The following is a 24,902-nucleotide window of genomic DNA, read 5'->3' on the forward strand; positions in this document are numbered from 1 at the left end:
TTCTGATCGATAATTTGCGGGGAAGTGCTTTAAAGGGTACTGAATAAACAAGTAGTTTGTAATATCCAGATTTTTGTTAGCCATTCTTCTTCATTGTTTTGGTTTTTGCAGAATGATGCTGGCCACAGTTTCATGACGTCATAGCAGAGGGCTGCATCAATCAGTTCAACGAAATTGCGCGTTGTCAACATCGAGTAGAAATTTTCGCCATAACTTATCAAGCACTTTATCATGATAATACGGTTGTTAAACCATCAGTGATTGAATTGTGGTTCACACAATGAGTGCCTTTTTGCTTTTGTTAGCTGTGATATTACTTACTCTGCAATGGATCTACAACCATTTTCAGACTCGGTACAAATTTTGGAAGGAGCGGAATGTGCCGTACCTCGAACCCCGATTTCCGGTCGGTAATGTGAGTGAAACGCTTCAATCGAAAGTGCACTTTGCTTACATCATGAAGAAACTGTACGACCAATTGAAACACCACGGGGACTACGTCGGTATTTTCTTTTTCCGAGATCCGGTTTTGATGGTATTATCACCAGAGTTTGCCAAAACGGTGCTGGTAAAAGATTTCAACTATTTTATCGATCGGGGTGTGTACAGCAACGAAAAGGATGATCCGTTGTCGGCCAATTTGTTTTTCATGGAAGGCCACCGGTGGAGGAAACTGCGAGCAAAGCTGACCCCGACGTTCACCTCCGGCAGGTTGAAAGCAATGTTCCACACCATTCTGTCCGTCGGTCAGCAGTTTGATCGGTATCTTGGGGAGTACACGAAGGGAAGAGATGAAGTGGAAATTAAGGATCTGTTGGCCAGGTTCACCACAGATATTATTGGAACGTGTGCCTTTGGGATCGATTGTAACAGCTTGGAGAATCCACAGTCAAAGTTTCGTGAGATGGGCAGACGTATGATTAATTTTCCAAAATTAAAAGCCTTGAAACTGTTTTTCGCCATGATGTTTCGGAACGCAGCAAGAAAGTTGGGCGTTCGATTCAACGATGAAGATGTTTCGGAGTTTTTCTTGGCCGTAGTGAGGGAAACGATTGAGTTTCGAGAGAAGAACAACGTCCAGCGAAAAGATTTTATGCAATTGTTGATCGATTTGAACAATAAAGGATTCATTGATGCAGACAGCGACGGACATCGGGAAGAATCGGGCACCGATCGATTGGAAAAACTAACATTTGAGGAGATTGCCGCACAGGCATTTGTTTTCTTTTTCGCTGGATTCGAAACATCGGCAACTACGATGACTTGTGCATTGTATCTGCTAGCAACTCATCCGGAAATACAGGATAAAGGGAGACGTTGTGTCATTGAAGTTTTGAGTAAGCATCAGGGAAACTTTACGTATGAAGCGCTTGCAGAAATGAATTACATTGATTGTATAATACACGGTAGGTTAGCGTCAGTTCACACAGAATTTGAGTTAAAAATAAGCTTTGATATACATTTTAGAGACTCTAAGGATGTATCCTCCGGTAGCAACCCTGCATAGAATTACATCTAAGCCGTACAAATTACCAAACGGTTCAATACTACCCAAAGGCACTGGTGTGCTAATACCGAATTTAGCTTTCCAACATGATCCGGAAAATTTTCCTGAGCCTCTTCAGTTTCGTCCCGAACGTTTCATGGAAGGTGAAAAGGAAAAACATCATCATTTTAGTTATCTCGCATTCGGAGAGGGACCGCGAATCTGTATCGGAATGCGATTCGGTCTTCTTCAGAGCAAAATGGGAATCGCTCTGCTGTTGAGAAGCTATAGATTTCGCACTTGTTCGAAAACGGCAATCCCACTGGAAATTGATACAGTCGCTCTTATTCAAGGGCCTGCTGGTGAAGTTTGGCTGGGTATCGATAAGATATGATAAGACTAAGCGGACAACAATGATAAGATTAGCTATAATTGAAATTTTACTCGAGTTTGCGAGTGAATCGGTTATTTCAGTATTTTACTAAAGCTAAAAATTTAGAAAATCAATTATTGGAAATTAGGATCATCATCAAACTAGTCAAATTGGAAACAAAGTTTGAATACGATTTGCTTGGATTCCAAACCTTCATGTTATCATAGTCAGCATGGTACTAAAAAAAGTAGTTTCTTCTATTTTAAGCAAAAGTTTGTAAATAAAAAGATAAAATCAAATGTCAATGATTTCATTTATCTACTGACAAAACTGCACAGTATTTGTGATAACTAGTAAGTCTGAAAAAGAATCATGATTTTTTTATGAATGGATATCAACGCTATGAGCCGCGTTTGTTTGTAAACGAAAATCCGAAAGCCTCGACCTTGCCGGCACATGTTATGCCTCTGCACGAAGTTAACCGATCGGCATACGAACACGCACACATGACCGCATCCAGGTATGACTGGAAAAAATAAAACTGGCTGTATTTGTAGGGTGACCTGCCAGTGCAGTGGTGGTAAATTGCGAATCGAATGCCGATGCTTTTGCATATTTACTCGAAAATGTTCATGCGATAGATTCGAAAACTATTCCCTCGGTTAATGCAAACCCGATCACAAGAGAAGAGTTAATGAATACCAATTTCGGCTATTCTTTTTTGGAATACCAGAATAGCTGTATTTGATATTCGTTAGGTTGAATTAGGAGCTAAAATAGCAAAACAAAATACCAAAAATAAAGCCGCCCAAGAGTAAAACAATATCTAATTCAGTTATTTAAAATAGCAAAGTAACACCAAATGAAATTTTGCGGTGGAATAGCAAAATAAGCATTTAATTTGCTTTTGGATTAAATAGCCGAATTAGGTATTCTATAGCTGAATAGCAAATTTGGATATTCTCTTTCATTTCTTCCAAATTTATAGTCAAATTGCATGGTTTTTAAAAAAGCTTTAAATTTATTTATCTTTGTTTAACTTTTAACAAGAATGCAGTCATTATTCTTCAAAATTTCTTTACACTCGAAACAACCATTAGGACATACTGAGTCTGTTGATTTTTAATAATAAATGATCAAATAAATAAATCCAGAAACCCAATTGAAAGAGCATACCTGAAAAAACAAACATGAAATTTTATACAAAGAGAAAAGGATTATTAAAAAATATATACCCACCATTTTAATTTTCACCATCTAGGTGAAATACCTCAAGGTTAAGAAAACAACAGATCAATAATCAAGTAGCCCGCCGAAGATTTGGATTGTTGGCCACCACAATCGCTATGAACTTTGCCACTTTTCTTGCAACTTTGATAGCTGTTCCTGGAGAATCTTTTAAAAAAGTTCTGCGTTCGAAAAGTCGATCTGCAAATACAATTTATATGAAAAAAAAATCAAAATATAAATAATTATTTACCTTTTATGTACTCAACCTTTTCTGGATCCAGTTTCTCCGGATTACACGCTTCATTGACTTGAGAAGCTTCATTCAAACTCGGTTTACGCTTTCCGCTTGGATTATTCGATTTCTTTCCGGAAACGGTGGTATTGCCTATACCATTCGACCACAAATAGAACACCAGCTCTTTTACGAATAAATAATCAGAATCCTCCGCAGCTTGCGACACTTTTAGAAGCCACGTTCTATCGGGGTACCCAGGAATCTCTTTAAAAGAAACTTCTCCGGGTTTGTCAATTAATGCTGTTTGCAGCTTCATGTTTAGATTCCGCAACTTCAGGTTATCGTCCTCAAGGTTCGTGATTTTGTCCAATAATTTTGCGATGATTGCTGCGGTAGGATTTACATCGGACACTGCACTCGATTGACCTTTTTCAGCTTCACTGGAGTCCGCTAATTGAATTAGCTCATCTTGTTTCTCCAAATCCTGTCTAGTGTTGTCCACAGCGATCTCCTGGACGCATTCTTCTTCCGAATCAGAACCAATGTTTTTAATTTCTTCATGCATGGTCGTCTTTAATATTTTTGTATTTCGTGTTACCTTTCGCAGTTGATGTCTCGTACGCTTCATACCCAATGTTTTATTTTCTTCTGGCTTGTTCACCGTAACCTAGAAGAAAACTTTTGTTAGGTTATGTTGCATGATATGTGAATATAATCCATCAAATTTCATTAAATACTTACATTTTCTTTCACAAATCCCATATTCACAGTGTTGGCCATTCTCAACATCAACTTTTGGGAATTGGTTTTCCGTGTTTTCCCCATTTTCACCACAAATTGAGTCACAAAAGAAAAACGCGCACGCCATAAGGCTGGAACAACAGTTTTTATGAAATCAGGAATGCCAGTTCTTTTTTTACATCTGAGTGATACTGATTTGGACTTGCTAGCTCAAGATATTTAGTAGAGGTGGACACATTTGTCATTTGTAAAGCTATAAACAATCTCGCGAATTATTTAAATATCTGTATAAAATGTTCAAAACGACGTATGTAACAATGAGAGATTCTCTTTGTTTACTTTCTCTTTTGATTATCACGGCACTCTTAGCAATCCTTCTCTCCAATTATTTACCGATAATATTTACTAAAGCTATCATCTTTTAATCTGCTCTGGAGAAATTACCGAAAAAAGCAGGAATCATTTGCAATAATCGAAAGAGAAAGTGAACAAAGAGAATCTCTCAATGTTACATACGTCGTTTCGAACATTTCATACAGATATGTGTACAGTTACAATTTCTATTACGTTTGACAGTATACTCTTTTTCTCTTTTCGTGGTATTTTTAAGACAAGGGAATTCAAAAAATAATAACAATGGAAATAGTAATAATACTGATAATGATAATGACAATGATAGTAATAGCAATAATGATAATATTGATTATAGAAAAGAATACGAAATAAACAAACAAATATTTTTTTATACTTTTCACCTATGTACACCTCTACATTTGTTGTCTTGATTATTTAGAAAAAGGGTTTCCACCCGCAAGCAGAGATGCCATTTATACAGATTTATCTGTATTATACAAATTTTTACATGCACATACAGATTTCATACAGAATACAGATTTTGTACAGGTTTTTTAAACTTAATACAGATTCATAAAGATTTTTCAACAAAAAAAAGGAAAGAATAAAATAATTTCGTTCGTCTGACCTCTCTTTGGTAGTAGTGACGAGATGAGAGTTTTGTAATCAATCGACGAATCACAAATTGATCTAAAAATCTTTAAATGGTGTTGATAGTTTAAGTTGAGCGCTGAGATCCTACATCAACTCATCAAGCCAATATTTTGAAAGTATACGAAATTGAAATTATGTTTTGTTGATTCCGATTGGTGATGAAAATTTGAAAGCATTTAATGTCGTCGTTGTAGAATGATATGAATATTGAGCACTCATTCATTTTCTCATTATAAAACCATAAATTTTAGGAATAACATTACCTCAACAAATTTTTATTAAAAATATTTCGATTCTATAGTGGATACAGATAAATACATATTTTTCATTTTGGGTAATACAGATTTTCTATGAAAATATCTGGCATCTCTGGTGTAATTGAAAAAGGGTTGCTATAAGAACTTGAAGACCGCTTTTGGCTCCAGGAAATTCGAAAAATTTTCAAAATTTAATTATAAATTTTGCGAGGCATACATTGAGTATTACTCATTTGTTGACAACATTCTAAAGATAGAGCATTTGTGATTTTTTAAATATTGTAGTACGTTCTTACAAATAATACATATGAAAATCTCTAATAAATGTGAATTTTGACAACCAGCTCATTATGTCATCTGCCATGTCACAGTAAAGGACCTAGAAAACTTTTCCCTACAGTGAACGACTGTAATAGTTAAAACTGGGCTTAAAGACAGGAAATATTCAATCCATCATCAACCTAGTTAGGTTCTATAGGTTGATATCGCTATTAAAAATTTTCAAAACTTGGTAGTTTTTCACATTAATGTTTTCAAATAAGAATGAGCATGCCAGTAAATTAGTGATGGCTGTCAAAGGATGACTATCCAACTCATTTTATGAGATTATTTCAAGCTGATATGAAATAAAATTAAATATATTGGTACTACCCCTTCATGGTATACATAGCTTAAAATAACTTGTTTCATAGCTAGAATGAAAAATTGAAAAATTTGCAGAAGCATTTTTTCCAAACTCATCTTTTTCCAAAATTTTTTCCAGCGTTTAATTATAAACTATATTCCAAAGTCAATTCATGATTTCCAATTTTTTTTATTATCATGACTGGCAACCCTTACTGTATGGGTATACACTGAGCTAAATTCTCATTTTCACATTATATTATATTCTAATGATTTTTTACTATTAGCATTTCAATTGATAGCTACAAAGTGTATTCAACATCATGTTAAATATACAAGATAATCTTATGAAACATGAAACTCTTCGTAACGTTATTTTTACAAGATTTTCATATAACGAATGAAGTTTCCAGTCTGAGTCAAATTTATTGGCGCGCCCTATAACCATTACTAGATATCCACACAACATACATTGAAACAATTCATGAAGCGCATATTATATTCACTTCGAATTAATATAGATAGGTATCTATACCATATGACTAGTTTCATAACATTTATATATAATTTTTGGTGGAGGTCATCCCAGTTCTATATATCAGTTAAATAGATCAAATGCTTGCTATTTTATTGAATAAGTTATACATATAAGATTCAAATTAATAAAAATGCTGGGAAAATGGTGCTTAAGGGAATCAAAAACAATAAAAATAATTGTCTTATCAAACTATTGTTATATTTTTCGCATGTGAAGAGTTTCATAATGAAAATTTATTGTTATATTTCAACTACACTTACTTCTTTGGAACTGGCTGATTTCATCGGATATTTACTGTTACCAGACGAATCAGATGCACAACGAATCGGAAACTACTTCTTTTATCGAGGATTTGAGCTATACTAGTCGTTAGTTTTGCGAAGGAGAATTAGGATCCCGAAACTATAATTAAATAAGTTAAATCCTCTTACTGGACAGACAGAGTGATGAGACGTACCGGGTATTTATTTCATAATCCGTTAGGGCATATCCTTGAACGAAATTGAATGAAATATTAAATATTAAATTATATTGGCTTAAGTTTTATTGACTTTTCGCATAACTTGTATATGGTATTTTTATCAATATCATAAAGATTATGAAGATACAAAATTTATTGAACATCATTTAGATTCATAAGTGATAAGTTGTCATATGTCTTTTGTGAAATACCATCTGCGTACGATTCATAAGACATATCCAATGAATATAAATTATGTAACGAGTTAAGTTTCATCGTATTTTTATATACATTATATGGGATATTCTTATAACTTTCATTATGGTAACGTCTATTTAGGTTTAACGTACACTTTAAATAAAGATTATAAGTTTGCATATAACTTCTATAAATTATATTCTGCATATGATTCATATGACAAATCTAATGATTATAAATAAGATTTTCATTTCAGTGTAGGTTTTGGATGCAGGTTAAATACACGGTGTAGAATGAACTGGTGATAACATTTTTGTGTTAGTGCGTAAACATCTGCCGTTGCAGGCTCATCGTCTAGATACAATAACAGTTTTTATTTCATTTCTATCATGTTGGAAATATTTGAACACATAAATGAAAACTTCTTACCAGAAAACACCACTTTGTAATTCAGCAATAAAGCTCTGAGCCACATTTTATTCCGAGGCAAGCCATATAGAATTTCGTGAGAAAATTAAAAACGCATTCAGAAAAGACTTATGTGATCACCAGTACATTCTACTTGGTGGGTTAAATACCATGCATAGGCACAATTCTTTTTTTTTTTTGAATAAATGAAGTATGGGATTTGAAAACAAGTTTGTGTAAAGTGAACAATTTTTTTAGCTTACATTTGATTTGCTTTTTATATGATGTCTCGAAGAAGACGTTATGATTATTTGTCGGTTTCTATGCTTGGAAAGAAGTACGAAACAAAGGTAAACAGAATACAGATTCATGTACCTGCACCATTATTTTGCATTCCGATCGAGTTCATATTATTTCGATCGAATGCGAAATTTGCATTCAGCAATTCGTTCTTCTAATGTTGTTTTTATAAGGAACTCGAGCGAAATACAGAATGGAAATTTTACATTTGATCAAAATATACAGAATCGGAATGATAAGTTTACTAAAATTTTTCAGCGTAAAAAACCGGCACGTCGGTCACAAGGCAATTTAGATAAAGAACATGTATATTTGAACGAATTTGAAGACCGAATCTCTCCAGAACTGACAGCAGTGCCAAGGAGTGTTTTTGCGTCGACAAATGAAACAGCCAACCAATCGTTGAATCCCAATATTCGGCAAGATGAAGATAATTTAAACCACGATTCATTTCAACTTTTTAATCAATTTGTGAGAATAGAGACACAAAATGCTGATGAGTTAAACAGTACAGTTGACAGTGAAATACCCAATGGAATACAACACAATGGTGAAAATATCGATGAATCAGGCAACATTAACGATTGGAATGATTTTTTTAATGTTTGTCAATATGGTATGCTCAAAGTACTTTCGGTAATTTGATTATTTTTTTAGGTGTTTTCGAAGAAGAATCATTCACAATTTCGAGTGAATTCGGATATAATTATAGCCGAAATTTTGTTCTTGGTTGTGAACTACTACGTTCGTCATAACTTGTCACAAGATGCACTAGAAGATTTATTGAAAATGCTAAATGTTATTAGTGGAACAAAATGCTTCCCTGAAAATTTTGAAACATTCGCGTCTCAGTTCCGTAATAACCCATATGATGCCAAACGTGTTTATTTTTGTACATTCTGTCAATATGATTTTGGAACAAACCTACCCAAGAAAGGAACATTATGCCCTATTTGTAAATCACAAGGACATGATTTTTTCGTAACTATACCTATTGAGCCACAACTTCGTGAAATGGTACTAAAATATAGCCTGGAAATTGAGCAGCATTCCATGGAAATCGAAAATAAGAATATTTGTGATATTAATCGAGGACGCGTAGCAAGGCGTTTAATGAAAGAGCATCCGGAGAAACATCTCACGTTAAGTTCTAATACTGATGGTGCAGCGTCTCGAAAGAGTACGACAAAAAAAACACTTTATCCGGTTTTCGTTACACTTAACAATCTCCCGCCAGTACTTAGATTCAACAAACACAACCTTTTAATTGCTGCACTTTGGTTATCAAAGGAAGAACCCAACCTTAATTTACTCTACAAATATTTTTGCATAGAATTAAGAATACTAAAGAAAGGTATCTCGATCGGTAATCAAAACTATACAGTCAGTCTTCTACAAAATTGCGTGGATTCTGTGGCAAGATGTAAAGTTTTGTGTATGAAGCAATATAATGGAGATTACGGATGCACAATGTGTCTGCATCCCGGAAAAGCTACTGATGCAAGCCCAATAAGATATTATCCAAGTCAACGGTATCCCAAACGTGACGATGCGACCACTAGAAAAATGATGGATGAAGTTCAATTTACAGGTCAAGAAGTGCATGGAATATTAAATAAATCAGTTTTCGTGGCTCTGCCTGAATTCGATATCATAATAAGTCACCCTCCAGATTATATGCACGCAGTTCTTCTGGGGGTTATGAAACAGTTATGGGCAAGTCTAACTGAAAGTGAAAATCATAAAGCTCCATTTTACGTAGGACTTCGTATGAAAGATATTGAGAAACGTTTTCTCTCCTTCCGACCTCCAAGCTCATTCCCGAGGTATCCACGTTCATTGAATCAAGTAAAAAAATTCAAAGCAAACGAATGGGAAGCCATGTTATTACATTATATATATCCTAGTTTATATAAAATTCTTCCTGACCATTTATTGAACCATATTATGCTTTTATCATCTACAATATTTTTATTATTGGATCCAAATTTGTCTGAGGAAATGATTAATTGGTGCGATAAAAAGCTTAAACTTTTTGGTTGCCAATTTGAGGCTATTTATGGAATAGGACGAATGACTTACAACGTTCATTTGATGTCTCATTTAGCAGAAACTGTTCGAAATCTTGGAGCATTGTATAACTCATCATTGTTTCCTTATGAATCAGGTAACACAGACATGTAACATCAGTAACTAAATATTAACCATCTTTGTTTAACATTTTCAGGAAACGGAATGCTATTAAAATTTTGCAGTGGCAACAACAAACCTGTTCTTCAAATCGAAAAAAAATATTACTTGAATAAACTTTGTCAAAACAGCAGGGTGCCTCAAGATTCGGTCATTAAGCAGTGGGTTCAGTCTATATGGTTCAAGAAACATTCTATAGTTCAGTATAATCCTCAAAAAATATTTACTGTGAATAATTCTACCCTCTTCGATAATGATGTAACACAACGTCATTTCAGCTATCATTCTAGACTGTACTACAATCGCTTAAATTTGTGCACAAAAGCTGCTTGCTCAGATCTCAAATATGATGATTCATGGATTTGGATCAACAGTAATTTTTTTCGTATTCATGCTATTCTATGCGATCAAGCAAATATAATTTATATACTTGGCCAAAAGTTGGATACTATTAGTTTGTTTCCTAATATGTATTCCTATACTTTCACGGATGAAGTTAGAATTATGAAAGTTACGGATTCTTTAAAGCAATGTATTAGTATGAAAGTTGAAACTAACGGTGAATACATGAGATTCATTTCGATATGCAAAAAGCAAACACAAGTTGATTAAAAAGAACTTTTAATAAATAATGTATCATTCTTCAGATGCTATTCTTGTTAAAAAGTTAGATTGAAATGAAATGCCTTGTGTTCCTGCAGGTTACATCAAATGAAAATAACAATACAAAATAATTGGAAACCCAAATATGTTTACATGTATTACTAGCCAATTAAATGCCGTTATTATATGCCCTAAACCGAAACCTATGCTGTGAACCTTTTATTTCATCTAATCTTTATCCGATTAATAATCCCGCGTTAAAACGCATTAAATCGAATGGAATCTCATACTTTTTGATTAGATAATACTTTTTGATTAGATAATAACAAAAGAAGAACTAAACGAGCTCTTATACCAGATCGAGCAATTGGTTTACTATTAATAGCAATTCAATCAAAATATATGAATACCAATATAATAGTTCGTTATGCTATGATAACAAATTATGCTGTTCTTATGATACTGGGTTGCTATTCCCTTCTGATCGGGAAGGTGTTCATTACTCAGCGTTCGGCGAAGCAAACTGTTTCGAATCGTTCGGTTGGCGGACCATCAGCGAGGCTCGAGTGAACTGCACGCGATTAGGTTTTGCACGAACATGACATAACCTCACAAAAATAAACAAAATGAACTTGTTTTGACAGTCGACGTGTACTTGTTTACAGTTTAAAAGTTCATCAGAAGTTCATCGTTCGAATGCAAAAATTGCAAGTCGTCTCACACTCAACAGGTTCATACATAAATCGCTCCTTGATGCTGGAAACACATACAGGGCAATCTTTTTAGTTATTTTCACTGTGAAATACGTTTTTAACAGGCACTTTTTCGTCATTTTTTCAATTTTTAACTTTCAGTCGCAAAACAAAACAAGTACACGGCAACTGTCAAAGATGAACTTGATTCATCGGCAGTTCATTTGTGTCGTCATCGTGCAAAACCTAATACGATGCTTTGTTAATTTCAGATGCATAGGTTTTTTTTGCTCGATTGATAAATCAATGCAAATAGGATTATTTTGGTCAATATCAGTGTGCGTAGGGTGGCTCGATATAAAAAATAGCAATATTTTATTACTTTTTCATATTCAATGGTCTTTCGGTTATTGAATCAACTGGCTGAATTATCCGGCGTTGCTCGAAAATGTTTTATGAAGGTAAGGCCGCAAAAAAATTCTAGAAATTGTCCTGTCCATTGAAACTCTTAGATCGTAGAGAAACACAACTTAAACGACAACCCGTACATGTTCAGATTGCTCACGGCCAATGTCTCATCTCAGATCTCACAATAATCATAATATTCAAGGTATAAATCATGCAATAATCATAATATTCAAGGTTAAAAAAATATTTCTGAGATAGGCCTTGAGTAAATGTGGAAAAAAATTGAAATATTGGTCAAAATTGATTGTCAAAATTGGTCAAAAATGATTGTGAATAGTTGTAATGTTCATTAAAAATTCAAACCATGTCTTTTTTTAAAATTCAATCCATAAAAAATACAAAAACGAAATTCAGTTACATGTTCAGAATTCAGAATAAGAATGCATGTCCACATTCATGATTCAGATGTATGTCTCTGTTGAATCCAAATTCTTGTTCATATCCAGAATTAAAGTCCAGAATCCTGCTTCCCGGATCAAAATTTAGGTTCAGATCACAAATTTCTCCAGGAAATCAGATCCAGAATCTAGGTCTGGGATTAGAATTCATGTCCAAAACTGAATTCTATGTATATGTTCAGAATTCCGCTCAGGAATCCAGGTGTATGTTCTGAAACTAGGCTCAGAATTCAGGTGAAGAGTCAAGGTTCAGAATCTAGTTTCAGGTTCCCAAACCCTGTCTGGTTTTGACCCAGAACCAAAGTCCAAGTCCAGTTTGAGAATTATTTTCCAGAATCCAGATTCAGGTAAAAACTCTATCAAGAATTTTGGTCCAGAATCTGGGTCCAAGTGCTGAATTCATATCCATAGGTCAGGGGTTGAGGTCCAGCATCTCGTTCCAGAATCCAGGTCCAGACTAAGAATTCTGGTCCAGAATCGAAGTCCCGAATTAAGGTTCAGAATTCAGATTCTGCACTCAGATCTCAAATTCATATTCAGAGGTTAGGTCAAGTTGCTCCAGAATCCAGAGAAATCCTTAATCAGGCCACAAAATTTGGACCTAATATCCAAGCCCAGAGTTCTGTTCCTGAATCCAGGTTCTGGTTAAGAATCCAAAATCAGAATCAAATTCCAGGCTCACAATTATGGTGCATGTCAAATTATCAGAGTAATAAATCTTGTTTAGAATCCTGAATCCAGGTCCAGAATTCTTGTTCAGATTTAGACTCAAAATCTACGTCAGTCAGTTCAAGTCAAGAAATTAGGTTTAGCTCTAAAACACAAATACATGCTCAGAATCCAAGTGCAGATTTCTGCTTCAGGTTCAGAATTTTTCTATCAGAATTCTGGTTCAAAATCCAATTCAGGTTCAAAGTTTAGTTTCAGTTCGCTTTCATATCTCATCCAAGTCAGTTGATAAAACAAAACCGCTTACGTTCGGGACAGAAAAAAAACAAGTACAGTATTGTGTAGTGAACAATAGAACGACCTCGAAATAAGGGAACCAAACGAACAAAAGCTACCGCCGACACGAAAGAATACAATTGTTGTTGACTTCAGGCAGTGCAAAATTCGACCTTCGATAAGAGAACTTGAAGGCTTGCTTAAGGAGCAAATGCATCTTGATATTAAACGTGTGCATTTAATTCAATGTAATAAGACGAATAATGTTGTTTACATCCAGTTTTATAAAGAGTTGGATGCAATTCAATTCGCAAAAGACAATAACAATGTGCACTATGTGGAGCACGAAAACATTAAGTACAACATTCCAGTATATATGGAAGATAGTGCTACATAAGTGCGTGTGCATGATCTTCCCTCAAGCGTCACCGATTCTTATATTCGCAAAACTATGTCCCAATACGGAGAGATTCTCTCTATCGAAAAAGAAAAGTGGAAGAATTTTTTCCCCGGTATTCTAAATGGCGTACGTTTGTTCCGGAGTGGATTTGGTGAGGCATTCACACACAGGCGCTGCAACTATGGGGGGGGGGCAAGGCCATGCCCCTCAATATTTTGACAACTGGAATAAATATTACAAAATTTGCTAGAGATATCTTATGATATAACATAATTTTTTCTGTTATCCCGGTAGTTGGTCTCCGTAATCCTTCATATTTATTAACTAAATTACTAAAATTTTATAACTAATATACTACAATGTGAAATGTGCTATAGTTTACCACTTTCAAATATTGGTTATTACTGGAATAGTAGGGAAAATGTTCGTGATTTTTACTTGGTTGCTTTTTATTTGCTCTAACCTCTCCGCTTCCTTTATAAAAATTCTTTATGTATGTACAGTTTGTGAAAAGAAGATCAAGATATGAATTTTGTTTGTTTTTCACCGAAAAAATCGAGCATGTCGTGTGGTCGTGCGTACACACCAAAAAAATCTTAATAATACAGGTGACTTAATTTCTCATACGATGTAATTCATAAAGACCTAATTCGTCAAATGACGGAAAATTTCATTTGTATTGACTTAATGTTAGATTAGCTTGAATTTTACAGGTTTCGACTGTAACTTGCATTATGCTAGCAGATGCGACTGTATGAATTTAAATGCACCTTTTATCAACTAAGCAGATGCATGCTTCTGTGGCTCAGTCGATTGACAGACGTACATGCGATCCAATGATTCTCGGTTCAAGTGGCGGCGGTTGCTAATCAGTATTCTTTTTTTATTTCAACGAATTTCATGTCATGGAGTTTTAGACACAATATTAAATGTTCTTCCACGTGAATTTGCGTGAACTGCGACGCTCCATTTTTGTGCATCTAATAAGATGTAAAATCACAGGGATTTTTTTAAGTGTGTAGAGTATCGTGACGCCAAGTCGAAGCTACTGGAATCCCTTAGTGCCCGAGGTAGACCGAAAGAGGTTCCGGTTCGGGATGTGTTGGCGAGTCGGGATAGTTTATATATGCTTCTCATATACCAGTACCTTAAACACATTGATATACAAGTGTAATCTGTTATCCCTCGCTCAGAAAATATAATCTCCACCCACAGGTTCGACACTAACAACCGCCAGATTCTCTCGATCCCCGTCCCTGTCCACCATCTTCATTGGAACTAACAAGATCTTTTTTTTTGTCACTAACTTTTTCGTTCCCTCTTCCCTGTCTCTTCACAATCTCGATGCAACCCGATTTGCTCAGACATTTTGTTCCCACATCCCCTTTCTACCCCGTTTCCACAATATTTACTTTCTTTTTCATTCTCTTCCGTAACATCACCATCACCGCCCAAGGAAGACCGCTCCAGTAGAATACCAGTATGCGGGTCACCCGCCGGGCCTTCGTAGCCTGGGGGTGTTTCCCGCGGACCCACACGGACCGAAGGATGCGGCCAACATAGATATTTACCAACGCCATCTGGAAGACTCATGCAACACTCACGACCACTGCCGATCGCCAGCTGAAAGCTGGATTGACGAGAACCCGAGATGACATAGTCGAATGATACTATTCTAGTTTTAAGTTTGTCGTTAATTAAGATTAGAAAATACCCTTGGCATCTTAGAGCTTTAGCAGTGTGCCTAAAATTACATTACATTAATGAAAAAAAAAACTTCTGGGTCCATATTCGACATAATATTTTCTACGGTTTGAAAGAATAGCTCGAAAGTTGTTTTGTTAGCATTTTCAGGGGGAAAATACACAGAGGCAAATGGAAATGTTTTTGTTCTGATATAAATACTTTGATCCAAACATCTTCGAATTCTTTGTGTTTATTTGTTTCAATTTTGTCGGATGAAAAGTCAGCACTTACTGCAATGAAGACTCCACCTCCAGATTTTTTGTTGGATAGTGCTAAGTTACGGTCATGCCGGAATACGTTATAGTTATTTCCAAAAATTACTTCGCATTTTCCGCTTTCGTCCCAACTACTTTCAGTTCCAAGAACAACTGAGAAAGAAGATGATAAAATATTTTGTTGAATTTCCTTCATTTTGGCTGGGCTTTTCATGCGATTGAAATTCTGTTGTGAATGCGAAGAAATTTGAGGATTTGAATGAAGTGTAGTGTCACTTACGTCATTATAGGATACTACCTCAATAGAGGGCGTCGTTATTTCCGAAAACTGCGTGTTAGATTTCGTTGCGTCTCTATTGACTTCTATTTTGCTTACCAATGTTTGATCGATAGGATCTTGAACCGCTCAAAAACCAAACTTTGAATATTTTTAAGTTCGCATAAGTGTGTAGTTATATAGTAATAGTCTGTGCTAGCGCACAGTCACCTCTAGTCGGAGCCAATGAATATCGAGATAATTGCTATTAATTCACTATTAAATGAAACATGGAATCAGCAAAAGTCAAATTGTTTGCAAATTTTCATCGTTCCAAAATTGTCCAAAATTATCCAATTCAATCTGCTATTGATTCACCAATCGATAGAGCATCGAATTGGTATAAATAAAAAAAAATCAATTTTACATGCTCGTTGGAAATGCCAAAAATTACAAAAAATTTTTCACTATTAACTCACCAATTTATTAAACATCGAATTTGCAAATCAAAAAACTTTCAATGTATCATATTGAGCCACCCTCCGATCTCTCCAAAAATTGCCATACTCTGCAAAGGTATCCAAATATCCTAACGGCCTGCCGCAGCTGACAATGTTCGGTTCATCCGAAGCTACAACCTTATAGTATGTACTCGAATCGTATGCTCATGAGCATACTAATAACGATAGGCTCGCAAACTAAAGCATCGGTTCTTTCGCCATCAGCATCGGTTCTTTACCTTGAGGGTCGGTTGATGAATGTATGTGTTTTTTTATTCGTTTACAGCTATCAATAATTCTCTAAGCTTGTTAGGTCTTCATTCAGTTCTTGTTCATTGTTCGAGGCAGTCACTTGTGTGAAATTTTGCATCCAATTTTAATGAGCATTTAAATCGTGATCATTCTTTACGGAAAGATTAATTCTAAGAATGATATTACCTATAGTTCAGGAGTAGTAATTCGAATCAGTTCTAATTATCAGTTTGGTGCAGCAAAGCTGCTCCAGTTTCCTGTCAAACCGGTTCGAGATGTGGATCTACTTACTGATAACCGTTATATCACTCGCTATTTGGTACGTGCGAAAGAAATTCTCTTACTGGGAAAGCCGAGATGTGCCTTTCATAAAGCCACGGTTTCCGTTCGGAAATCTGCAAGCCATTGGACGCCGTGTCCACTCGTCACAGCTGATGACTCGGTTTTATCGAGAAATGAAAGGCAAACATCCTTTCGGGGGAATTTTTTTCTTCACGAATCCGGTGGCCCTGGCTCTGGATCTTGAATTCGTGAAGAATGTGCTGGTGCGGGATTTTCAGTACTTCCACGACCGGGGAATGTACTACAACGAGAAGGACGATCCAATATCCGGCCATCTGTTTAACATCGAAGGAACCAAGTGGACAAATCTCCGGAAGAAGCTCATCCCGACGTTTTCGTCTGGGAAAATGAAAATGATGTGCCCGACGATAGTAACCGTGGCCGAACGTTTCCGAGATTGCGTCGAAAAGAGCATTGGAATGCACTCGGAGGTAGAAATGAAAGATTTGCTAGCACGATTTACCACCGATGTCATTGGAACCTGTGCATTCGGGATCGACTGCAATAGTTTGAATGATCCCGATGCTGAATTTCGTAAGATGGGCAAAAAAGTGTTTGAGTTACCTTCGGGGAGGATTTTGAAATTTTTCTTCATGGCAACATTCAAGGAACTAGCGAAGAAGGTGCACATCAAGGGCACGGAAGATGACGTGTCGGCATTTTTCTTCAAAGTCGTCCAGGAAACCATCGAGTATCGGGAGAAAAATAATGTTCAAAGGAATGATTTTATGAACTTATTGATTCAACTTAAGCAAAAAGGTGAACTGGACGAGTCCGGCGAAAACGTGGGCACGTTGAGTTTAAACGAAGTGGTGGCGCAAGCTTTTGTATTTTTCTTGGGTGGCTTTGAGACATCTAGTACAACGATGTCGTATTGTTTGTACGAATTATCTTTGAACGAGGATATACAAGATAAGGCCCGACAGTGCGTCAAAGATGCTGTAGCGAAACACGGCGGTTTGAATTACGATGCTGTGATGGATATGGACTATATTGAGCAGTGCATCAACGGTAAGTCGAGTATGAATACTGGGCATTTGTGATAATTTTCAAGTCCCTTCTATTATTTCCAGAATCTCTGAGAAAATACCCGCCGGGAGCGAATCTCATCCGAAGTGTTACTAAAGATTATCTCGTTCCGGATACCGACACAATTTTCAAGAAGGGCATGAGTGTTATGATTCCGGTCTACGCAATCCATCACGATGCAGAGTACTATCCTGATCCGGAACGGTACGATCCGGAACGATTCAGCATAGATGAAAGTGCAAAGCGGAAGCCATTTACCTTCATGCCGTTCGGAGAGGGTCCAAGAATTTGCATTGCCGCTCGATTTGGACTGCTCGAAACCAAGATCGGACTTGCGACACTGTTGCTAAATTTCTCTTTTTCCCGATGTTCCAAATCCGTCGTTCCGCTGGTAATTTCACCCAAACATGCTGTGCTGACACCAGCCGGAGGATTATGGCTGAAGGTTGATAAATTATTGTCATGATGATTGTGCGATTAGCGCATCAGTTTATGACTTGCTAGTTTTGTATGTGATAAAAATTGTTTACGTAAATCTCAATTACAATAAATTCTATCGATTTTATTTTACAACGAAAAAACTTATCGGTAAACGTAATTTGATATCCAATATGTTTACCATTAGATCATGGTCGGGTTTGTGATGCTGTCGGTTGACGGCTGTTTTATCCGTTAATAAAATATTTATTCTTATATTTAGATCAACGTGACTTTTTGGAATATTTATTTTAACATGTTTGAATTTTACTTACTCTTACTCTTTCAGTCGTAGACCACGCGGGTCTCTGCTGTATACAGGAGGCGTCTCCATTCAACTCGGTTCATGGCTGTTCGCCGCCAGCCTCGGTAGCTGCGAAGGGTCCGCAGATCGTCCTCAATCTGATCGATCCATCTTGTCCGCTGCGCGCCTCTTCTTCTTATACCGGTCGGATCATTATAGAGGATCATTTTAACCGGGTTGTTCTCCGACATTCTAACAACATGCCCGGCCCACCGTAACCGCCCGACCTTGGCCGTTTGGACGAGGGTTGGTCCTCCCAGCAACTGGTGCAGTTCATGGTTCATTCGCCTTCTCCACGTACCGTCTTCCATCCGAACACCGCCGAAGATGGTTCGCAACACCTTCCGTTCAAAAACACCTAGTGCGCGTTGATCCTCCGCAAGCATTGTCCAGGACTCATGCCCGTAGAGGATAATCGGTCTAATCAGCGTTTTGTAGATAGTTAACTTCGTACGACGGCGAATTTTGCTCGATCGAAGCGTCCTGCGTAGTCCAAAGTAAGCACGATTTCCTGACAATATGCGTCTCTGAATTTCTCTGCTGGTGTCATTATCGGCAGTCACCAGTGAGCCCAAGTACACGAACTCGTCGACCATTTCGATTTCATCACCACCAATCAGAACTCGTAATGGGTGGCTGACGTTATCTTCTCTCGAGCCCCTGCCTTTCATGTACTTTGTCTTTGACACATTGATGTCTAGTCCGATCCGCTTGGCCTCAGCTTTTAGTCCAATGTACGTATCTTCCATCTTCTCAAAGTTGCGTGCTATATTATCAATATCATCAGCGAAACCAAGCAGCAGGACGGACTTTCTGAAAATCGTGCCACTCGTGTCTATCCTCGCTCTTCTTATCACACCCTTCAAAGCAATGTTGAATAGCAGACCAGACAAGGCCAGCAGCAGACGAAAGGCCATCACCTTGCCGTAGCCCTCTGCGAGTTTCGAAGGGACTCGAGTTTATCCCCGATACTCGAACAACGCACATCACTCGATCCATCGTAGCCTTGACCAATCGTATCAGTTTGTCCGGGAATCCGTAGTCGTGCATGATTTTCCATAGCTGTTCTCGATCGATTGTGTCGTAGGCTGATTTGAAATCGATGAATAAGTGATGTGTGGGCACATTGTATTCGCGGCACTTTTGCAACACCTGGTGGATGGCGAACACTTGGTCCGTGGTAGCGCGTTCGCCCATAAATCCTGCCTGATATTGTCCCACGAATTCGTTTGCAATCGGTGAAAGTCGACGGCATAAGATTTGGGAGAGTACCTTGTAGGCGGCGTTCAGCAGAGTTATCGCGCGGTAATTGCAGCAATCCAGCTTATCGCCCTTTTTGTAGATGGGACACACGATTCCTTCCATCCATTCCTCCGGTAAAATCTCGTCCTCCCAGATCTTGGTAACGACCCAGTGCAGTGCTTTCACTAGTGCATTACCACCGTGTTTTAGTAGCTCGCTTGGTAGTTGGTCAACGCCAGCGGCCTTATTATTTTTCAACCGGCTTACCACCTCCTCCACTTTTTGGAGGTCTGGGACCGGCAGTCTATCGTCCTCCGCACGCGTTCCCAAGTTCGTTACCGCGCCGCTACTTTCGTATTCCGCCACATCGCCATTGAGGTGCTCGTCGAAATACTGCCGCCACCTCTCGATCACCTCACAGTCGTTCGTGAGAAGATCCCCGTTGGTATTCTTGCACATATCGGCCTGTGGCACAAGGCCTCTGCGCGAACGGTTCACCTTCTCGTAGAACTTCCTTGTGTCATTAGCACGGAACAGCTGTTCCATCGCTTCGCGATCTCGGTCTTCCTGTTGGCGCTTTTTTCTACGGGATACTGAGTTTAGTCTGTTGGTGTTCCGGTGTTGCAGCTTGCTCGCCCAAGCTGCATTCTTCTCGGCCACTAACTGTTCACATTCGTCGTCGAACCAGTCGTTCCTCACGTTCGGAGCCGCCGTACCTAGCATTGCTGATGCAGTGCTACCTATGGCAGAACGGATGTCTCTCCAGCCATCTTCAAGAGTAGCTGCTCTTCCGTTGGTAGTGCCACTGCCAACTGCTGCGCGTAATCTTGGGCTACTCCTGCATCCCGGAGCCGCGCAATGTTAAACCGCGACGATCGGTTTCGACGTCGGGTAGCCACAGTCGAAAGTTCTGAGCTCATGCATACAGCAACCAAGTAGTGGTCCGAATCTATATTCGCACTGCGGTAGGTGCGAACATTGTTGATATCCGAGAAAAATTTTCCGTCGATCAAAACGTGGTCGATTTGGTTTTCGGTCTGTTGGTCAGGTGATTTCCAGGTGGCTTTGTGGATATCCTTGCGGGGAAAGAAGGTGCTTCTGACTACCATTCCTCGGGAGGCCGCAAAGTTGACACACCGTTGGCCGTTGTTGTTCGATGCGGCATGCAGGCTGTTCGGCCCGATTACCGGTCGGTACATTGCCTCCCTTCCTACCTGGGCATTCATGTCCCCGATGACAATTTTTACGTCTCTGCGTGGGCAGCCGTCATAGGCTTGTTCCAGCTGCACGTAGAACGCTTCTTTCTCGTCATCGGGTCTCCCTTCGTGTGGGCAGTGCACGTTGACGATGCTGTAATTGAAAAAAACGGCCTTTAATTCTCAACTTACACATCCTAGCGTTGATCGGCTGCCACCCAATCACTCGCTGACGCATCTTGCCCAACACTATAAAGCCAGTTCCCAGCTCGTTCGTTGTGCCACAGCTTTGGTAGAAGGTAGCCGCTCGATGTCCGCTTTTCCACACCTTCTGTCCCATCCAACAAAGTTCCTGCAGCGCTACAACGTCGAAGCTGCGAGGATTTAGTTCATCGTATACTATCCTGTCGCAGCCTGCGAAACCTAGCGACTTGCAGTTCCATGTTCCAAGTTTCCAATCGTAGTCCTTATTTCGTTGCGTGGGTCTATGTCGATTGTTCCGGGTCGTATTCTCTCCTGTATTATTCGTAATAGGTGTTTTACGGGCGGCTTATTAGGCCTACGCCAACCCCCTGTCTCGCCGGAGGATCATCGTGCTTGCTCTGTTTAACGTCCCAACTAGCACTAGGACGATCCCGTTGGTGGGGTTGCCACCTTGGATTTAGCTGGACGGGATGCAGCATTTCATACTCAGCCGCTGGATACCAGAACAGACGCTGTTTGAAGCCGCTCCTTACATGGAGTACAGACGCTCCGACATCCTCTAAAGAGGACCCCCTTCCCTGTCAGCATACGACCAAGGTCCCACCGGGGTTGGTTACCCGATCTTTCCTATGGTTGCTCGTACCCCAGCCGGCACCGCGGGGAGGTAGGGATAGGAGTTACTGGGCAAGAGGCTAAGAACCACATTGGGGCCTGAATTGCGCATTGTCCAGTCGTTTACCAACCAATGTTTGAATTTTAGTGGACTTTTAACATTAACATCCCTCTTTGTTTTTCCTTTTCAATAACATTTACAAGAAAATTGGGATTCAAACCATTTCGTTTAAGGGTTTTCTCCCCATAAGTTCCACAACTACGCTAGTAAGCTGGAATGTTTCACGACACTGAACAGCACGGAAAAGAAAATAGTGATGTTTTTTAATATAAATATTCATTGGATTATGAGTTAATTTTAAATTATTAGGATTTAAATTGGTTGTTCAGCCACAAGTGGTGACTTTTCATCCCCATTATATACAGTGACGATTTTTTTTATTTTTGCCTTTCTCATATAGAAAGGATTTGCATTCATTCACGGAAAACCCGAAATCAGCATTCTGGTGAAAAAATCAGTTGATTTTTTGATTTTAGTTAGTTATTTTTTGAGACAACTAAAAAAATCTTACTTCTGCTAATTTAGATTTTTTAATTCTCATTCCCTTAATAATGATAAAATATTAGTTTTTTTTTTTCATAAATACGTTTATTTCATAGGCAATATTTCTTCGCCGTGGCATCCACAATACATAGTACTTTAAACCTAATACATTTCGAATATCATATTAGTATGTTGGTATTCATTAGTTAATATAAGCACTGTTTTTATCAAGCGATTTGCTATTTTAAATTACATTAAATAAAAACACATTCATTTTGTACATGATCTTATAACTATTTCAGGTTTGCTTGTATCAGTTCATCACTGTTACACAATATAAGATAGCTTGGTTCAACTCATGGAAGAGGAAGGAGTCTAACATAAAATAAAGATTAAATTGGAACTCCAATGGACTTAATGAAATGATAAAGAAGTTTCATGTATGTAAGGTCACGACAAGCAAAAATGTCGCGAACTGGGACATTGGATAGTCTACCTTGAGTACGCAGGGAATTTATTGATTGAGATCTGACATCACGATACTCCACGCATGTCCAAACGACATGATCAATATCGCGATAACCTTCGCCACAAGCACAATGATTAGTCTCGGAAAATCCAATTCGAAGGAGATTTGCATCTAACGTGTGGTGATTGTACATGATTCTTGGCATCACACGAATGAAATCCCTACTCACATCCAGTCCCCTGAACCATGCCTTTGTCGATATTTTAGGAATAATTAGGTGCATCCACCGATCCAGATCATCTTTATCCCAAGAAGCTTGCCAGCTGGCAAGTGTTCTTTGACGAGACGCGCTATAGAATTCGTTGAAAGCAATCGATCTCTCATAAATTTCACTCTCAATAGCACCACGTTTGGCTAAAATATCGGCTCTTTCATTGCCTGAAATAAAGCAATGAGCCGGGACCCAAATTATTGTGATTTGATCATTATTATTCAATTTTTATTTATTTTGCCCAAAAAAAAAAACGTTTCATTCTTGCCAGTCATGTTTGAGCGAATGACTTCAATTGCACTCAGACTATTTGTGAAGAGAAAATAATGGTTTGGGGATAATGTGACGATTACACTCAAGCTATAATGCACTGCTGCTAACTCTGCTATATAAACATATGAAGGTTCTTGAAGCCTAAATGAGGCCAAAACATTATTGTTAAATATACCAAGCCCAGTAGCCTCTTCATTCCGTGATCCATCCGTGAAAAACATTTTCTGAGAGTCAATATGCCTGAACTTACATGTAAATATTTTTGGGATTTCCATCGAGCGTAGGTGATCTGAAATTCCACGCACATCGCACGCCTTGAATGTATCGAAAAATAAAGTTGAGTCAGGGACTAAAATATTAGTTGAAATGGATATTTTTTAATTGACTTAACCAATTAAACGTGCTGTCATTTCTTAGCCGAGGCACACTCCATTTTCATTCAACTATTTTTTTAGTTGATTTAAAAGAATAATGTGTTGTTTTCAAGCAATATGAATGGTTGAATTAGTTTCTGGACACAGCAGCTATATGGCGCACTGTCACCGGAAAAACGTTATCACTGTAATGGCTACTAGCCAATAGATGGCACTCCTACTACCGAAAAGAAAATTTGCAGTCGCTGTTGTCAACAAGACTATTCTTTGTAGCTTTTTAATTGATTGTTTTGCTTTAACTCTTCTCAAGAGCTTTCGGCTAGTAAAATTGTTAATAAAACCAATTTCATTTTTGTTTTCTTTGTGCTGTCTTTCAGCAGTGATGGTTTCTGTTAAAACCGAGTTTCATATACCATTCGACTCAATTCGTCAATTACGCAAATTGTATGTGTGTAATATTTTGTATGTAATAAATATATAAAAAATAAAATATGTAATAATTTTGTGCACTCACTTTCCTTGGAGATGGCTGAACCGATTTCCCTGAACTTAGATTTAAATGAAAAATCTTGTGGTCCCATACGAAATTCCTGAATCTTATCCGGATCTGACTTCCAGCATTAACGAATCGCACATAGTGCAAATCGGTTCAATACTGATTCCGGCTGGATTCTGTTTAAATAGTCTATGTCTACGCTTTGCGAAATTGTCACTGTTAGGAGATAGGATCGCCCCTAGGGGCAGATCATTTTCAAATTTGTCTGATTAAGCGGGTTTAGACAAGTTTAGGAGAGATTGTGAGAGGTGTAAGCAGTGAGATTAGGAGGGATTGAAATTAAAAAAAGTTTAGGAAGGATTGCGCGAGATTAGCGAGTTTAGAAAAGTTTAACTTGGATGAAAAAAGTTTAAAAGGGATCGTGTGAGATTAGGCGAATTGATTTCGGATTAGATGAATTATTTGTTTAAGCTAGTTCTAAGTTCAGAGTAATTTGCCCCGTGGTTTGTCATGATAATGGCTCGAAAAACTGAGACAAAAAGACGT

At 37.9% G+C, this 24,902-nt stretch overlaps 4 protein-coding genes across 4 annotated transcripts in view; 2 read left to right on the top strand and 2 right to left on the bottom strand.

Annotated features, from left to right (window-relative positions):
* Positions 1 to 18,604, top strand: LOC131429329 (uncharacterized). The gene is made up of 4 exons (XM_058593396.1): positions 1 to 1,406; positions 1,468 to 1,878; positions 16,731 to 17,876; positions 17,939 to 18,604. Exons 1-4 carry the CDS (start codon positions 281 to 283, stop codon positions 18,358 to 18,360), a joined length of 3,105 nt encoding a protein of 1,034 aa, XP_058449379.1. The 5' UTR covers positions 1 to 280; the 3' UTR covers positions 18,361 to 18,604.
* On the bottom strand, positions 3,136 to 4,501 carry LOC131431435 (uncharacterized). Its single transcript, XM_058597145.1, has 3 exons — positions 4,066 to 4,501; positions 3,340 to 3,991; positions 3,136 to 3,287 (listed from the first exon to the last, which is right to left on the bottom strand). The coding sequence occupies exons 1-3, from the start codon at positions 4,147 to 4,149 to the stop codon at positions 3,160 to 3,162; spliced, it is 864 nt and encodes a 287-aa protein (XP_058453128.1). The 5' UTR covers positions 4,150 to 4,501; the 3' UTR covers positions 3,136 to 3,159.
* Positions 7,734 to 10,853, top strand: LOC131431430 (uncharacterized). The gene is made up of 4 exons (XM_058597142.1): positions 7,734 to 7,908; positions 8,117 to 8,461; positions 8,516 to 10,025; positions 10,086 to 10,853. The coding sequence occupies exons 1-4, from the start codon at positions 7,840 to 7,842 to the stop codon at positions 10,658 to 10,660; spliced, it is 2,499 nt and encodes an 832-aa protein (XP_058453125.1). The 5' UTR covers positions 7,734 to 7,839; the 3' UTR covers positions 10,661 to 10,853.
* LOC131429330 (probable cytochrome P450 6a14) overlaps positions 18,516 to 24,902 on the bottom strand; it is a 10,139-nt gene continuing 3,752 nt past the window's right edge. The window contains exon 3 of the mRNA XM_058593397.1: positions 18,516 to 18,554. Within this exon, the coding sequence (XP_058449380.1) occupies positions 18,516 to 18,554 (39 nt within the window). The remainder of the gene's footprint in view (positions 18,555 to 24,902) is intronic.

This window comes from Malaya genurostris, chromosome 2 (assembly GCF_030247185.1).
Source record: "Malaya genurostris strain Urasoe2022 chromosome 2, Malgen_1.1, whole genome shotgun sequence".
NCBI classification, from domain to species: Eukaryota; Metazoa; Arthropoda; class Insecta; order Diptera; family Culicidae; genus Malaya; species Malaya genurostris.

Bases quoted from the DNA above. Each gene is read 5' to 3' on its own strand.
- LOC131431435 (XM_058597145.1), bottom strand. From the start codon at position 4,149: ATGGGGAAAACACGGAAAACCAATTCCCAAAAGTTGATGTTGAGAATG. The intron at 3,992-4,065 runs GTAAGTATTTAA...GTTTTCTTCTAG, and splicing joins TGGGATTTGTGAAAGAAAAT to GTTACGGTGAACAAGCCAGA. The intron at 3,288-3,339 runs GTAAATAATTAT...TTGTATTTGCAG, and splicing joins AAAGGTTGAGTACATAAAAG to ATCGACTTTTCGAACGCAGA.
- LOC131431430 (XM_058597142.1), top strand. From the start codon at position 7,840: ATGATGTCTCGAAGAAGACGTTATGATTATTTGTCGGTTTCTATGCTT. The intron at 7,909-8,116 runs GTAAACAGAATA...AAAATTTTTCAG, and splicing joins GAAAGAAGTACGAAACAAAG to CGTAAAAAACCGGCACGTCG. The intron at 10,026-10,085 runs GTAACACAGACA...TAACATTTTCAG, and splicing joins ATTGTTTCCTTATGAATCAG to GAAACGGAATGCTATTAAAA.
- LOC131429329 (XM_058593396.1), top strand. From the start codon at position 281: ATGAGTGCCTTTTTGCTTTTGTTAGCTGTGATATTACTTACTCTGCAA. The intron at 1,407-1,467 runs GTAGGTTAGCGT...TATACATTTTAG, and splicing joins CATTGATTGTATAATACACG to AGACTCTAAGGATGTATCCT. The intron at 1,879-16,730 runs GATAAGACTAAG...AGGAGTAGTAAT, and splicing joins GCTGGGTATCGATAAGATAT to TCGAATCAGTTCTAATTATC.